The sequence below is a fragment of the Cynocephalus volans genome, chromosome 17 (genome assembly GCF_027409185.1).
Source record: "Cynocephalus volans isolate mCynVol1 chromosome 17, mCynVol1.pri, whole genome shotgun sequence".
NCBI lineage: Eukaryota > Metazoa > Chordata > Mammalia > Dermoptera > Cynocephalidae > Cynocephalus > Cynocephalus volans.
In genome coordinates, this window is record NC_084476.1 from 37347972 (window position 1) to 37365966 (window position 17995).

The window sequence follows — 17995 nt, forward strand, 5'->3', positions numbered from 1 at the left end:
GATTTGATCTCATTCTTGTTGACAAGATCTAGAGTTGATCTGGGATCATTCACAGATCAGAATTACTGACAAACTTTCTCAGCAGCTGCTGCAGCACAAAATCTAATACTGATGGAAATGACCAGATTATTAATAAACAAATTTGAAAAATGAATTTCATATAGAACATTAAATTTCTCCCCAACACTATCACATGATAAAAATTTTAAATGATTAAGCATGTTTTAAAGTCATACTGGTGATTACTAAAAGCAACCACCATACTACAGCTAGGCACTGGTAGAAGTCCACACTCAAGCTTATATGAGGGGTCTCTAAAAAATTCATGGAAGGATTCATATTACCTTTTAATTCAATTTTCTAGGAACTTTTTGAAGTACCTGCATATTAGCTCGGTAAATCAAATTGTTTCTTCGAGATTTCAGCTTTGGTTACTTCTCTTTGGCTAACATAAACATTATGGAGTCTTGACTACAGTAGCAACACATAAACAAAAAGCAAAAAGCATTACTTATCAAATAAATCTAGAATATCTCAATGACCTGAAGGTATCAATACAATGTTCCTAGTGTCCATGTCTCTACACTGAGAAAAATCTAACCAACACTTGAGGTATTATCAGTTTATGCGAAGTAGATAGCATGAGTCTAATTTCACCTGTGCAAACATCTTCATACCTGGAAATCCTTGTAAATACCAAAATAAAATATTTACTTTTTTGCCAAGGGGAATAAAAGGCACAACAGAATATATATCTTGATAGAAAAATATTATAAGCTTTTAATTCTCCCAATACCAAGAGTTAACATTTTATGGTTACTCTTTGAAAATAGGGTATTTTGGAACATTTCTAAAGTTTTCAAAATCAAACAAAGCTTATTTACATTTTTATTAAATCCAACATCACTTTCACAGATGGCAAAAGGATTTCCTTATAAAGGTAGAGCAGCTAAGCTTATGGTGGGCTCTGGTCACTGTGCTTAGTCAAGTCTCTGTTGGGCACAGAGTCCACATCCCACAATCTCCTCTGATGGGCTCCCTGGTATAGTGACTCTTCATCACATGCGTTCCTTGAAGAACCATTTCTGATGATCTGAGTTGGTGCAGTCTCGTAGGAGTGGTACGAAACTGTCGCTAAATTCCTTCTTCTCAGCCTGGACACATTTCTTGGACTGTATGTGAAATAAGGAACCATCCTACAAAAGATAACATAAACTGGATGTTCAAGAGAATTACAAGTGATTCCTCAGAAAAGTCCCTTTTCACTTAAAACATGTTCTGAAGAGCTCAGGGTATGATTTTATTTTATCATTTCAGAACTATTTATGGCAGGATCACCATCTTCAGTGTAAAATGTTAACAGAAGGCTGTCCCATGTACACAGGCCTGTAAACTGCATCAGGCCTGCCTCTCGTGGGACCGATGGTGCCACCTGCTGGCTGCTGGGGGATCTGCCAGACCCTACATCTCGTCCCTATTGCTTTCCGGGAATCCAGGAACAAAGATGCTTTATTTATCTCTTCCACTTCTCTTAGATCAACAAATTCCATTCCTGGTGATCTCTTTCTCTTATGTATTTAAACGGACAGCCAGGAAACTTGGCTACAGTCCCAGGTGGGTGAGGGGGCAGGTCCCTTAGCCACCTGGCCTGAGTTCACCTGTCAAACGTGACGGGGGGAGGCAGTGGTTTCTATGCACTGGGCCAAATTCCAAATCCCAAAAGATGATGATCTTCTTTGATGACTCCCCCATCCTGCTGCCTTTGCTCAGCAAGTCTCTCTTCCAGTCCTGCTGTTTATCTTTCCCTCCGCCCCTCTCTGTTATAAGCTGGAAGCCTGCACTGAACTTGATCATGGCTGAGCAGAATGCAGGCTGAATGAACAGCATACCTGTTCCAAGGAAAGAGCAGCCTTGGCAATAACATTAGACGCAACAGAATCTCAATACTGTTAACCTTGAAAACTCTTCAGAGAGTGCTCCCAAGTTGCTCTTGGAGTAGCTTAAAAGTAAATAATTAAATAAAGTATCCCTCTTTCCTCCCTTTTCTAAACAAACTCACTTTTCCTTAAATGGTCACTGAAATTTAAGATAAAAATTTTAATGACATGTCAGACCAATTTTACTGTTTCCAGCTTGCATTACTCTTCCTCGAGGGCTTACAGTTGGAAGAAAGATGAGAAGGGGAGGGCGTGCAGGAGGATCACAGTCTTCCAGGGTGTACAGAGGTATTTTTCCTGCTTATTTTCTTATATCAAATAGACAGCACGATGCTGCTTGGCTTTTCCAGGCAGGCTGCAAGTTTCATTGCTAATTATAACAGTTTTCTACAGGAAAACATATTCCAACTTTAAAGCACACTTGGAACTAACCCATTTATTAAGCAGTATAGAAGAACCTCTCCAGCTCCAAGGTCAGGCTGGGAATGAAAGCTTCCCAGGGAGATAAAAGAGAACTACTTTTTTTGGGGGGAATTATTTTCTTTGGATTCATTCCCTCAAGTGTTTTTAGTAAGTCAAAGGACATGATCAACTGACAAGTCTTGTCATGGACTTATTGCAAATGTGGTGGGGCCAGTGCCTTTCAGGCCTGAAATAACACTCAGTTCTGAAACAACAACGATTATTTGGAGAGCCAACTGCATCACAGAGGTGCTTTCTTGATTATAATATCTCAAGTAACAACTAATCTCTATAGAGGTTTAAGTTTCCAAAGAATATTTCTGGCTATACAACTAATCCTCACTAGAGTAAGACAAGACATCTATTATTTATGTCATTTTAGAGCTATGAGAAGTGGAGTGACTTACACCTGGATCTGACCTCACATCCTCACACCTTGGTTATTTGGTAAAATCCCATCTCATCTCCAAACGCATTTGCAAGAGCTCCTGTTCCCATCACAGCACACTGCAGCTCGCGGCCCTAGGACTTCGCCAGAGAGAACCCCTGACTTTCACACTCCCCTTACCGCCCACAGGACTGACAGCAAGGAAGGAACGGGAGAGCTGGCTTACCTCCTGCAAGATGAACTTGTGGTTGTCTGGGGCAGTTTCTTGGCATAAATGCATGATGAGAACATCCACTCCTGCTTCCACAGCTACACAGGCCTCTGGCTGGTGGGTGTTATAGCGTATTTCATTCTGGGATGTGTACTCAAAAAACTGAAAATGAGGCAGCCAACATGTGTCAGTTACCCTCTGACGTAGAAAGAGAAGTCCCTGGACGAGAACCAGAGTCACAAGAGCATGGGTGGGGTCGGGCACTCTCTCCTCACCACCGACAGGAGCCTGTCTAATCAGGCTCCCACATGTCCCCGCAGCACTCAGGGGACCTCTAGTGCAATGCTTAGCAAGTGTGGATGAAGTGGCCCTTTCTCACCTCCCCAAACATAATGGATATAACAGTGCCTGGAAACTATAAAGTGCTGTGCACAAGCAGACGTGACCACTAAAAGGAAGATGTAGTTCTTCTGGGGAAACGATATTCCTACTCCAGCGTGCCGAGGAACTACCTGCAGAGCTTGCTAAAAATGCTGATTCTCGGCCCCACCCCAGAGAAGGAAGAGGATTTATTCTGTCTCAGAGGGGCCCTAGAAAGCTGAATTTTTGCACTTTTGACAAGACACCCACCCCCTACCTTTTGAGAGATCCTGACACAGGTGTCTGTTCTCTAGGCACGGGGAGGGGTGCTGCTCAAACAAATCATCCAGAAAGCTGGTTAAAGCAAGAGTCTGGGATTCAGTAGGGTTGGGATGGGTCTGAGAATTTGCATTTCTAAGCTCCCAGGTGATGCTGAGGGTATGAGACAGGTATCCTCAGATTTGAGGAATACCATTCTAAAACGTGATGAAGAACCTAAATACTTTAAGGAAGCAGGGCTCCAAATAATGACAGTTTACTGTTGACCATGAGGAGGCTTAATATTCAAATGGAATCAGAGTGAATCCAGAATGGAAGAAAACTTTTGACTCTCCATGCCTTCATCTCCAGGTATCTGATAACTCCTTAATATAAGAAAGCTTTAAAGGTCCAGAACCTTCTTTCATTTCTTGCATCCTCCAAGGGCCCTGCCCTGGTGGGTCCATCTGCTTTTCTGGACCAGGTGTCCTGTTTTGGTCCTCAGACCCCTAGTACTGAGCCTCACCTGTCCAGCCTGAAATACAGTATTTAACCCAGAAAGAACCACCTGGGCCCCTGGACAATTTCCTTAAACACCACTTTGCAGTATAACACCGTGTACCAAAACCTGGAATTCCATTTATAGATTAATTCTAAGGAAATCAACTGAAATACAGATCTGTTATTTTTTTCCTTTCTTCTTTCTGACCAAAGATGTTAGTGAAAGTTACTTATAATTGCAAACACAGGGAGACAAGCAACCAGTTAACTAAAGAGTAATACAGGCACACAATGAAATATCAAGAGGAATAGTATTCTCAAAGGACGCCTAATAATATAAGAAAAGTATGGTGAAGTGGAAATAATGGAATATAAAACATACAGACATTCTGATAACAAATATTTAAAACAGATAATCTAAAGCCTGTCTGTAAAAAATGATGGGAAGAAAATATGTCATAAGTTTAATGGTGGTCTCTCTGGGTCTTGCCATTCACTCCTTGCTTATACTTTTGATATCCCCTTAATGTTCTGTTCATGTCACTTTTACAATGAAAAACATCAAGGATTCATTTTTTACAAAAAACTCATAGCTTTCCCCTCATTTCCCTGTTCAGAGGCCAACACCTACCTGGTTCTGGCCCAGCCCATGGCATTGGTACAGAAGGACCTGGTGTCCTGCAATCTGGTTTTCATCAGGAGGGTTGTAGTCAAGGCAGTAGTCTTTTAATCCTTTGTTCTGGAGCTAAACAAAACATAAAGGTGACATTATGGCCTCACAAGCTGGACTCAAAATTAAGAGCCCCTTACTTCTTCTATTCAGCACTCTCTCATTTTAAAAGTGCTTTCCCAACCTGAACTATAGGCAGGACTCTTTGGCTCCATTTTAAGATGATAAATAAACCTAAGGACCAGAGAGACTAACCCTTTATGGCCTGAAAGCTCCTGTCTCTTCATTTCTCAGTAGTGGCAGCCTTATTGCTGCAATAGTCCAAATACATCTGGTGTCTCCTCGAGTTAAGATTAAATAAGCTAACTAAATCAAGCTGGTGACAGACACAGAAAAAGAATTATTCTAAAAGATTTGAGAGTCTAGTATGCTTGACAATACTCTCTTAGTGAAATACATTCTGTAAACAAAGCTGCAAAAAAATCTTAAACCTTATTCAGTGTAACACTGTCAGTTGTAATACTGTATTACTGTTTTGAAACTACTTTAAGTATGTTTAAGATAAAGCAAATAAGTAATTATATTAATATTGTTAGAAAACAGGGTTTTCACTGTAAGAAAAAAGAAATATGAGTATAATATCAAAGAAGAAAAAAATCCTAACAAGATTACATATGAATTTGAGATCTCAATATGAGCCCATAATTTGTTTCTCAAAAATATGTATTTCCTTTCTCTGCCCACTGGAAAAGTTTAGAGCTATGCTATTCCACATGGTAGCCACTGGCCACAATTGGCTATTAGACACTTGAAATGTGACTAATCTAAATTGAGATGTGCTATCATACATACCAGACTTCAAGACTTAGTGTAAATGTAAAATATCTCAATACATTAATTTTTATATAAACTATATGTTGAAATTATAATATTTAGGATATAGTGAGTTAAATAAAATATTATAAACTTTATTTTTCTTTTTAAAATATGGATACTAAAAAATTTTAAATTATAAACATGGCTTGCATTATATTTCCATTAGACAGCATGATCTAGAGGCCATGACAACCTATAGTAATGGGCACCCCCAGCATCCAGATGGTGGACTCTGAATAATACACTTCCCCATTGAAAGGACTACACTTCTGGGATGAAAGACAGGAAAGATCTAAGGTGAGCATGGGACAATGTGGTCAGAATCAAGGAAACTATCACAGCCACTATAATGGGATCAAAGATCACAGACACCAAAATAAAAAGGCTGCCACTGGCCAAAGATGGGACCATTTGAATATTAAAAAAAAAACAAGACAGACTGAATTGATTGACACGCACTGGCCATATAAACACCCATTAGTTTTCAATGATACTCAAAAAAAGGAAAAGCCAAAAAACAAATGAGCCAACAAACAAAAACAACAACCCACGGAACACAACTGGAGGAAACAACAGTACCAACTCCTACTCTGAATAGAGGCAGAGAGAAGGACGTAAGAATTTGTCAAACCCTTCTTGTATGAACTCTAAAATTCAAGTCTACCAAAATGCCTTAGTTAACAAGGGAACATTCTTCTTTACGGGAAAATTCCAGCTAATAAATGTGGAAAAAATGAAAGAATGAGAAAAATCACCACTGGGCAACTCCATTTGAAATAATGGATCTAGGCAATGACTACTGATGGCTACTAGAAACATTGGATAGGAGGCCTTATAATTGTGATCTAGGTGACGGATACTCAGTAAACCCACTGATCTTGTCACCAAAAGCAATATGACCAGACATTATGTGTTCCTGGTATGACACAACATGAATACAAAGCACCATCCATGAAGGGTTCTTGCCAAAAAGAATGATCCCAACTCTAATCAATCATGCAGATCTTACTTCCATTTTAAAGAAATATGGAGGAGAGACACAATTTAAAGACACCATAAAGAAACAAATAGTAATTTCATGAGTGAGACATTCTACTGACAACTGATCTTGTTTTTTCAACAAGTTGACAGTATTAACAAAAGAAAAAAAAAGGCATGCCTTAGATTAAAAGACTTAGGAGACAAGACACAACCAAACACAAGTGTGGACCTTGTTTGGATCCCAACTGGAATTAGCCAAAGCGCCCAAAGAGAAATTTGAAAAATTGGGGGAATCTAATAAATGATACCAATATATTACTGTCCATTTGATTATTAAATTATTAAATAATTAAATTACTAAAAACAATGAACTATTTTTCATTTAATTATTAAAAAAACGATAATTACTGTTTGTTTGATTTAGGGCTATGGTTTTGTAAGATAACATCCAAATTTTATAAAGATGCATACTAGAGTGTATAGGTGTGAAATAACAACACGTCTGGGGTTTGCTTAAAAAGACAAAAATGTGGAGGGTGGAGTAGAGGAGAGGAAAAGCTAGAGAGGCAGGATCTTGAAAATTCTAGAAGCTCAGGGACAGGATTCATTATATCACTCTCTCTGAATTTCTGTATGTTTGAACATTTTCGGCCTTTTCTGTGTAAACTCTAAAATTCGTGTACACCAAATGGAATGTTAAAATGGAATTTAACATTCATATCCTGCTTTGTATTTATCAACAAAAACTTCTAGAATGGAACAGCAGTGCTTCTGATCAACATGACACAGCAGAGAGACCTCACTAAGTTGGTGTAATTCCTAACAAAAGCAAAACAAGACACGGGACATTTTAGTTGACCTCATCCCAAAAAACATTTAGGTTTTCCGAAAATACCAGAAGTGACTCTCCTATCCCAACTGTTGCCTTTGTAGACTCTAAATTGGGATTATTAACTAGTTCAGCCACTGAAACTAGAGATAATATGACAGGTGTTAGTGCAAAGTAGGACCTGGAAACACCAAGTAAGCCTCAGTTTCCTCATCTCTAAAATGGGAAGCTTCTCCTTGCCAATTTTGAGATGGCTTCTAGATCTGACATTCTGGATCCAAGGCCAAGAAACTGCCAGGAAGAAGGAAGGACAGGGGAGGACAGGTGGAAGGGGCGTGGGAGTGGAAAAGGCCAGTGGTCTCCACGAAGTGGCCTTTCCTGCCCAGGATTTGTTGATCAGACCTGGAGGCCAGGAAACTCCTCATCTACCACAGGCCCACATTGCTCACCATCCCAAAGAAGCCAGGCCTGTCTTCAGGCACATGCAGCTCTGGATACACAGTCTCCAAGAACCACTTGAAGTCCTTACACTGGAGCTTGGCTCGGAGCTGCCTCCTCTCTGTCACATCCCCAAAGGGTTCCTGAGAAAACAAGAACATGGTGAGTACATGTGCAGGTCTCAGTGCTTCCCATCAAAGCCCCTTTCTTCGCTGATGCTCACTCACTGACACCCCAACCAGTTTTTACAAGCATCTACTGTGTGCCAGTCCCCAGAGCACAGAAGACAAAAAACAGCCTCAATCCTAGTTCCAGCATCTAGTAGGAGAGACTGTCACATAGGCAGTTCCATTCCTAGGTGCTCTTGTCACAGGGTGGTGTGACCAGGTGCACGAGGGTAGGATACAGCACACTTGTGGAGTCAGGGAGCCAAACCCTGGAGCCACACTGGCATCCTAGACCTGCATGTCATTGATGAGTCTGTGATCACAGAGGTCATCCTCACACCCAACCAGCGAAATATCAGTGTCACCATGACTATGCCATGATCTCCTGACTTATTAATTCAAGTATAAATTTGATGTATATACTCATGACGGTAAGAGCAAAATGCTGCATTAAGAAGTACCTGTGGAAGTTTGGTTTTATGGACAAAACCAATGACAGAGAACTTCCAAATAATTACATAAAGCAAGCCTCTATTTAGTATGCCAAATGCACAGCCACCAGAGAAATGCTGAGTGCTGAGATATTACTGTCCCTGCACTACAATGTTAAACTATTGAAAACTGACATGTTAAATATTTAACAAAAAGATACAATAAGGAAAGATCAGAATAAAATTTCAGATTTCTGCTTATTGCCCAGAAGTTCTTTCTTTGATGAGAGTCACTGTGCCTCCAGCTTCAACCAAATATCCATTTTAACACTCAGACATTGGGCATTCAACCTATAGGTATATTCAGTGCCCCTCTAACATATTCTTTGGGAACCCTCCGGAACAGGGGACCATGGGTTCCAGACTCAGTGACAGGGAAGAATATATGTTTCTACTCTGCAGCGTTGGGCAAGACAGAAGAATCAGAGCAAATGACCATGGAGCCCAAGAGGCAGGGGGGGCTGAGTGTCCAGGGGCTCTGCAGAGCAGAGCAAGGGGTGCACTGGAGTGTGGATGTGCAGTCCAGCTCTGCCCCACATCAGCCATGAGGCCTTGCACTGGTTCCTTAAATCTCCCCCTTTCTAAGCTTCAGCTTTCTCATTTACAAAATGAGAATTTTATTACTACCCTGCAAGGCTGCTGTAAGGACTTGGAAGGGACTTTCATCAAGTGGCCAGGCAAGAAGTCCCAGAGCAAGACCTTCCTCTATTGCCAATGCAAACTCATTAGTTACACAAATGCAGGATAAGGGGGTGTCCTGTGCTGGGGCATGCAGAGCTGGCCCTCATGGAGGCAGCATACCACCCTGTGTCTGAAGCCTAGGACCTGCTGGGAAAGAAGGAGCAGGTCCCTTGTCCACAGTGGCCTCTGAGACAGGACAGACAACAAGACCCTGAGATAAGTTGCTTTGAAGAAAGCCAATCTGGGCTGAGAGCCAGCCTCCCACAGGGCCTCCAGGCACGGGGCTTGGGCTATTTCAGTACAGTGTGTGGCTGGGGCCCACAGGGAACAAACCAACAGAGCGGGAACCTTGGCACCCTGCAGGGACAACTCTGCCATTGCTCAGATGGGCTCAACAGGGCCACTGAAAGGGGGGGGTACACTGGTACCTGTCAGGCTCTATCTTCGACAGCCATGACATGGTGAGAAAGGGTGGCAGTAGTGGCCTGGGCCACTCTCCAGTTCTGTCTGGAAACAGAAGCAGAACAGACTCCCTGTTTTGGAAGAGTAAGCCTCCAGGGTTTTGCACAGTTCAAGGGGTCTAAGAAGAGGCCTCTAGAGATAGACTAGAGACTGCTGATGGAGTCTGGCTGGTAAGGCAGCTGCGCCCCTGGGTGATAACTCTAACATAAAGAATTGTGCCTTAACATGCCCCCTGAGCTTGTGGACTCACTCCTGCTGGCTACAAAGAAGAAAGCTATAATACATGATGCCTGACTCATGACACTAGCATCCCAGCCCGCCTATGGGGTGCAGTCCATCTGATCATTATTCACTGGTTCTATATTTGCAAATTCACCTACTTGCTAAAACATATTTGTAACCCACAAATCAGTACCCATGGTGTTTTCACATTTTCACAGATACTCACGGACAAAATATCTAAGCCACCCAACATTCAACGTTCCTAGTTATTTCAGCTCTCATACCATAAATAAGTCTTCTTCATGATCTATCGAGTGCCATGTTTTTCACACTTTTTCTGCTTTGTGTTGTTGATTTCACCAGCCATCCTAAAACGGCCCCCAATCACAGTGCTGAGGTGCTGTCTAGCGTTCCTAAACACAAGCAGGTTGTGATGCATCTTACAGGGAAAATAGATGTGTTAGATAAGCTTCCTTCAGAATTGAGTTACAGTGTTGTTGGCCATGAGTTCAATGCCAATGATTCAACAATATATGTTAAATAAGGTGTTTTTACATGGAAACACATATAAAACATGGTTCTATATTGATCAGTTGACAAAACTGTTGTGACCTGAGTCTTGCAAGAACCCTAACCCTAGGGGTAGGACAAGGGCTTAGTAGTCACTAATTCAGTGTCTGCAGTGGCTTTATAGAACATAAATACTGTGAATAACAAGAACTGACTGTATATATCTATTATTATAAATGAAGGAATAAAGTTTTCCTATACTTGAATCATGAGGGTCCAATTTATCCTCTATTTCTGGAACCAGATCTACTATGCTGGAGAAGGCAGAATTGTCTGATTTGTTCAGATGAAGCCAGATGGAGTGCAGGTGGGCTGGGAACTCACCAAGAGGGCACGGGGGTTGCGATGGTAGTAGAGCTCTTTGTATTCATCCATCCACACTTCAGCTGCACGGACACTGTTGGCTAGAGCCTTGTTGCGGGAATAGGGAGCTTGCTTGGGGAAAACGTGGCCAACGTGGGAACATGGGTGTGTTTCCAGAGTCCCACCACACTGCCAGATCTGCACACAGAGCAGAGGAGAGGCCAGGTACACACAGGTCATTACGAACACTGCCAGATGCTCAGCCTCTGCGGGGAGGAGGCCACTCACTTAGCACACCCTGACACAGAATGCAGACAAAGAACAAGAAGGCAACCCCAAAGACAAATAAGCCATTGGGACTGAGACCCCAACATCCATGCACCAAAGCACATGCACTTGACCTTGCTGGCCATCCATTTGCTCACTACATAAAACACAGGCTTGATTACCTCATCTCCTAGCCACAGAAGATAGGAAAGCAGCAAGGAAGAGGAGAGGTTTGGAAGGGGGAAAGGAAGAGCTTCTAGAGGCAGGCAGAGCAGCCTGACACCTAGGGAAGAGGCAGAGAGACCATTAAAAGCACACCCAAAACTCAACAAGCAGAGTCACCTGGGGCCACTTCATGCTGGGGCACTTTCCCAGGGGTAGCACAACCAAGCCTAGCATCTGGTACTTATAATGGAGGGTGTGAGTCCTCGGTGGAAGGCCAAATTCTTGTTTATTAGCTCTTTTTATGAGGGCAGAACACCACATAAAATATTATTAAAACTCTTAATTTTCTACTGAAAAGCACAAACATTTACATAACGTTTTGATACTTACAATGTAAGATCCTGTTAAATGAAAAATCCACTGAAATGCTAAGAATTTTTCAAAGGGGTTTCCATGAGCCATGGTCAGCCGAATCAGCAGCAGCTGGGCTTATTCAGAAACTAGATTACTCGCTTCACTCTATGTGTATGGAATCTTTCTAGAGACTGTGCATGTAAATCTGCCTTTTTAACAAGTTTCCCCAACAATTCTGATATGTGTCAAAGTCTGAAAGCTCCTGTGCTAAATAAAGAGGCTACTTCATAAAGCTTAAAATAAAACAAAGGCTCCAGAAGATGAGATCAGGAGGCAGGGACCTATGTTTTAGTCCAGTGTCTGCCACCAACTCTTTGACCTTGAGTAAGTCACTTCCCCTCTCCTGGCCTCAGTTCCTCCCTTCTGTAGAATGAGAGAGAAGAACTAGGTTACATGCAAGGCCCTTTCCAGCCTCAAATACATTAAAAGTAGATTTCTCTTAAAGTTGACAAGAGAAAGCAAGGATGTTTATGGGTGTTATTATCATTGATAATGATAAACTGCCAACACAGAGGAAAAGTCCACCAGGCTGTCATGGCAAATACCATCATTCCCTGAGAGAGGGAGAGAGGGGAGAGGGGGAGAGAAAGAGAGAGGGGGAGAGAGGGGGAGAGAGGGAGAGAGAGGGAGAGAGAGGGAGAGAGAGGGAGAGAGAGGGAGAGAGAGGGAGAGAGAGGGAGAGAGAGGGAAAGAGAGGGAAAGAGAGGGAGAGAGAGGGAGAGAGAGGGAGAGAGAGGGAGAGAGAAACAGGTTAAGAATGAGTTTAAAGAGAAGACTGGAATACTTACCCTAAAGGAGAATTCGAGGTTTTCTCCTCCCCAAACTTCCATTCCTGTATCATAAGACCCCAGATATTCAAAATATTTCTTACTCACAGCAAACAGCCCACCAGCCATTGTTGGAGACCTAGAAGAGTGTGACATCAAAATTCAATGAAAGCAGCAGGAAGCCAGCACAGGTGGCTGAACTACCTTCCACCAGAAGCCCTGCTGTCCATTCATCCGTCTCTAAGCATACCCTGAGTTCATGCTGTGCCCAGCGCTGAGCAGTGCTTGGAGGCACAGATGTACCCATAGTCCGTGCCTTGAGGAAGCTCACAGACATCCAACAAGCAAGTACTATGTGTGATAAATGTGTTATCTAAGGTCAACCAGGACCCTGTGGGAACTTGGAAGAGGGAAGGGGACAGGGAAGGTAGGGCCCAGCTCCCTGGAGGAGGTAAGGTCTGTAGGACAGAGAGGAGCTGGCCAAGAAAAGGAATGGAAGGTGTATTAGTCCATTTCTGCTGTTTATAACAAAATACCCAGAACTGGGTAATTTATAAAGAAAACAAAATTTATTGCTTACAGTTTTAGAGACTGAGATGTCCACAGTACAGTAAACACATCTGGTGAGGGTCTTGGTGGTGGCAACAGGGACCCAGGGGTCTCACATGGCAGAAAGTGGCAGAGCAGAGAAAGACTAACCTCTCATGTGCTCTTCTTTCAAAGCCCTCAGAACCACACCCCTGACCACCATTATTAATCCATTCACTACGACATGGTCCTACAATCTAATCACCCCTTCAAGGCCCCACCTTTCAATTACCATAATAGGATTTCCCACCCTCAACAGTTACAGTAGGAATTAAGCTTCTAACATATGAACTTTGGGGACACAATTCAGTCAACCCACAACAGAAGGGTTCTCCGGCATGAGCAAAGGCCTAATGAGGGGCAAAACCCCAGTACCTTGATAAGCACAGAGGCAAGGAGAGGCAACAAGAGGGAGACCATGTTCTCCAGGGGGGATGGCAGGGCAGGGCTGCAGGGGCCTGTAGTCACACTAAGGAGCTGTGCTCACAGGGCAGGCATCACAAATGCCACTTAGAGGCTGGTAAGCAGAAGACCACAGAAGGCCTCTCGGCATCTGGAAGCTCCCAGAGGGCCAGCTCCTCTCCTGCCTGGGTGGTTCTCCTCCGGGACCCAGACAGCCAGCATTGCCTGCTTCAGCTGCCTTGTTTTCTCCCTACCAGAGTCATCTAGAAGCCAGCACTGATTTCAGAAATGGCCCAAGGCTTCCATCCTACCACAGCAGAACACTGTAAGATCAGCACACCAAGGAGATGCAGAGGCCAAAGAAAAACTTCAGAAATGAGAGAAAATGTACATAAAGGGCCCTTACCAGTTTAAAATTTTAAGATCCTCCAGCTGCACTTCCGGGCCTTGACAAAGTATCAGCTTTCCCTGAACTTAAAGCTCTGGGCCGGCTGAGAAAAGGACGGCAACATGGCCTGTGGAGGGGAAGGTTCTAGACTACAATGCACTTGCATGTGCGTTCATCCTAAACGTCTAGGAAATAGGCAGGGTGGATATGCTTGTACCTATTTCACAAATGAGGAAACTGAGGCTCAGGGATGTTATGGGATGGGGATGCATGTCCCTGAGCATGTGCGGGAGGGGCAACAGGAAGGTGCTCCTGTCAGTACACACGCTGGATATGACCCTGGGGAACATCCTTCCTACTCTGTGCCTCAGTTTCCAGACCTGTTCAGGCACTAAGCAGGATGCTCTAAAGCACTCCAGAAGCTCAGGAGTCACCCTCGATTCCTCCCTTCCCCAATTCCCACTCAATTCCTCCTAATTCTTTCACCTCAACATCTCTGGAATCCACCAGTTCCCGCCCTCTTTTCCTCAACCATCACCTGTGACCTGGAAGACTGCAAAGCCTCCTAATGGTGTCCCTGTCCACAGCCCTGGCCCCTCCAGCCCCCTTGCCACACGGCTTCCAGCACAATCTTTAAAGAATTCAACATGTTCAGGCCACTTCCTGCTCAGATCCCTTCAGGGGCTCCTACCCCTCAGGGCAACGTCCAAACCCCTTCCTTTGGCCTTCAAGCCCATCTCTTCTGCCTCATCTCTTGACTCTGCCTCCTCCTCGCTCCACTCCAAACAACAGTGGGTCATCTCAAGGTCAGGACTCAGGTGGAAGGACTCAGAAGTCCAACTGCCAAGTGTGGGTGCAGATCTAAGCCACCATTCCGGGGTCAATACACCAGCAATAGAGCTGAAGTCCTGACCTCCACCTGCCTGCCTCCTGCTTCTGTCTCCCAATCGGTTCTGAACACGTGAGGGGAGGAAGAAACAAGACTGTTCAACACCTCAAGAATGACAGCTGCTGATCCTCCCCCGAGCCCGCTCTACCCAGACCTAGAGCTACCTACTGGCCACAGGTGGCTCCTCCACCCCCAGGTCTACCCAGTTCTTAAGGGGCTTGACAGAGTGTCCTCAAAATGTTCAACACAGAATTACCATATGATGCAGCATCCCACTCCTAGGTATGCACCCAAAAGAACTGAGCACAGGGACTCAAACAATGTTCATAGCAGCGTTCTTTACAATAACCCACAGACATGCCAAGTGTTTACCAACAAGTGAAAAAATGTGGTATATGTGTACACTGGAAAATTACTTAGCCATAAAAAGGAATGAAGTCCTGTAGGAATCTTGAAAACATCATGTTAATTGAAAAAAGCCAAATACAAAAGGACAAATATTGTGTGAATCTACTTACACGAGGTAGCTAAAAGAGGAAAATTCAGAGACAGAAAGTAGAATAGAGGTTACCAAGGGCTGGGAAGGGGAGAAAGAGGAGTCATTGCTTAATGGGTATAGTCTGTGTGTGGGATGATCAAGAAGGCCTGGAAATAGGTAGAGGAGACAGCTGCACAATATTGTGTATGTGCTTGACGTCACTGAATAGTACACTTAAAATGGTTAAATTTTATGCTGTGCATATTTTACAATTTAAATAATTAATCACCTAATGAAAATATACCAATATAAAATCCATGTGTGTAGCAAAGGTATTTAATAAAAATAAGCACATACTCTGGGGGAAATAAAGTGGGGGGTGGGAGCCAACAGCTAACTATCTTTCCCAAGGGCCTTCCCTGAAACACTCAAAAAACGGGTACCCTAGAAGCTGACCCCTGACCTGATGACATCGATCGGGGATCGCATCCGCAGCCTCTCCCTCTCGGGAACCATGTGCCACGTGAACACCAGCCTCCAGTCGAAACCGCCGATCTGGGGCTCCCCAGCATTCCCCAGGTACTCGAAGGTGTTCCAGTCGATCACATCAATCACGGGGCACACCACTGCTGACTCCTCCTCGTGGATCCTGAAAACATCCGAGACATGTGGCCGGGCAGCATGAAGACCGTTAGGAAATTCGAGAATGAACTCTCGTCATCCTGCCAGTAGGAGGGGAGGAGCACCTGAGAAAGGCCTGCTTCTCTTATTCCAGGTGTCTGCAGCCCTGGCAAGTCACCACCATGGGGGATGCTGGGGTGGAGGGGGTGGGGGGTTAATATAAAAAGTCCCACAGCTTTCATGTTCTCTGATTTTATCTATGGACATTCTGGCCAAATTTGAATCCCTCTATGAAAGTCAAGACGTGAAATTCAAAGGTAACTTTTAAAACAGAAAGTAGATTTTCAATTTCTCAGGACTATAAGAGGTTTAATCACAATGAAACATCTTAATGTCAAGAAATAATTATTTCCCAAAGAACAGAGATGTATCCAGACCAAAGGATACCAAAGGCTTTGGAGTTAGAATCTAAATTCTAATCCTGCTCCTTATTCGCTGTGTGACATTAGCCAAGTTACCTAACCTCTCAGAGCCTGCTGCCTCGCTGCCGTAACACTGGAATAATCACACCTACTCATAGGGTTAACGTGAGGATTCCCTGAGGGAATGCCTGTAAAATGGCTGGCAGAGAACCTGGAACTATTGCTATTCTTTTCTTTTAATTTTTGTTATTGTGAAATATTACACAGTAAAAATGCTATAATTTCCTGCTGCAGGGATCAGCCTGTGTGTATGTTTCAGCTGTGCCATCTGCAAACATTATTACATGTCCAGACATCCCTCAGCCTGCTCCCAGGCTGTGTTTCTTTGCATTTGCTCTACCACACCAGAAGTAAGACTGGATCACGTGTGAATACTAGATTCCTATGCGTAACATTTGGGGGGATGTTATTGGAATTTGATTCCTAAAAATCCTAAGAGTCATATCACACAGAACAATGAAACAGAGATCAACCAGACTTGAGCTATAACTGTCCTTAGAATAACACCAGAAAGTCAGAGGGGATACTATAAATGCCACACTGAGGTAAGAACTACAATTTTAGGAGAAATGACACTGTTCAGGATAGGTTGTGTGAGACAGAGACTCAAGCCTGTGAGTTGAGGAAGTTGCAGACTGGGTGACCACCAACACCCACTTCCTGGAATGAATTCAGGGCATTATGAAAGGGGTTGAGAGCCAGCATCAGACCTGCTGGGCAGGTTCCCAGATGCTGCCTGGCCCCTGTCAAAGACCAGGACCCCAGGAACTTACAACTCCCAATCAAGCTGGTTGTAACCTCAGGTAGTCTAATTTTTACAAGAAGGGGAAGACCAGGGTAGGTCTGTGCCGGTGCAGGAGTAATGACTCTGAATCACGGTCACAGAATGTACATGCCCCTGGGGATGCCCTTGACATTGGGGCAGAGCCATTCTTTGTTGTGCAGGGCTGAATGGCACACTGCAGGATGTTTGGCATCCCTGACACACCAAATGCCAGGAGCACTACCAGGTTGACATCCCAACCAAGAACATCTTCCCATATTTCCCATAAAAGCCCCTGGAGAGAAGGAGTTACTGTTCCTGGCTGGGACCACCTGAAGGACAGACTACAGTCCAATGTGTGTCAATTCTGGTGCACACCAAAGTCCCTGGGGGGCTTTGAAATATCCAGAAGCCCAGACCCCACCCCTAGAGACTCACACCCAAACGGTCTGCTGTAGGACCAGGTGTTGGTATGTTTAAAAGTTTCCCCAGGTTTTTCTAATAAACAACCAGAATGAAGAATCCCCTCATCTACAGCTATCAAGCAAGGACTTGGTCATGGGGAGAGCTGCCTCACTGCTCTCCAAAGGGTGGGCTGCGGTGGAATTCCAGCCTGAATCAGTGCATAAGCTGAAGAGGAAAAACGTCCTCCACCCACAACTTCAAACCGGTCTAGAGGTGGCCCTCTACACGCACAGTAGGAAAGTGGGGGTGACCCACTGGTCCAGGTTCCAGGGGGAGCACTAGACCATCACTTCACTCTAAATAACCTGATAACATCACAGGCCTGAGGAGCCCTGAGTCTTTGCTGCTGGTGAAGCTCTTCAAAGCTGAGGAGGAGAAAGAGGTGGCTACAGTAGCCGGCAGGGACAAGGAGCTGGAACAGCAGGAAGTAGCAGAGCAGGGGCAGAATGTCTCTCCCAGGAAGGGAGGTGAGTAGGGCCCTGGGCCCTGGCTCTTCCAG

At 44.0% G+C, this 17995-nt stretch overlaps 1 protein-coding gene across 1 annotated transcript in view; it reads right to left on the minus strand.

Moving 5' to 3' along the window:
* Window positions 1-820: 820 nt before the first annotated feature.
* The window catches only part of GALNT12 (polypeptide N-acetylgalactosaminyltransferase 12), a 34512-nt gene continuing 17337 nt past the window's right edge, over window positions 821-17995 (minus strand). The window contains exons 4-10 of the mRNA XM_063082352.1: window positions 15629-15814; window positions 12442-12559; window positions 10829-11005; window positions 7923-8054; window positions 4749-4862; window positions 3014-3160; window positions 821-1196 (exon numbers count right to left, since the gene is read on the minus strand). Coding sequence (XP_062938422.1) covers window positions 1059-1196; window positions 3014-3160; window positions 4749-4862; window positions 7923-8054; window positions 10829-11005; window positions 12442-12559; window positions 15629-15814 — 1012 coding nt within the window. The 3' untranslated portion in view covers window positions 821-1058. The remainder of the gene's footprint in view (window positions 1197-3013; window positions 3161-4748; window positions 4863-7922; window positions 8055-10828; window positions 11006-12441; window positions 12560-15628; window positions 15815-17995) is intronic.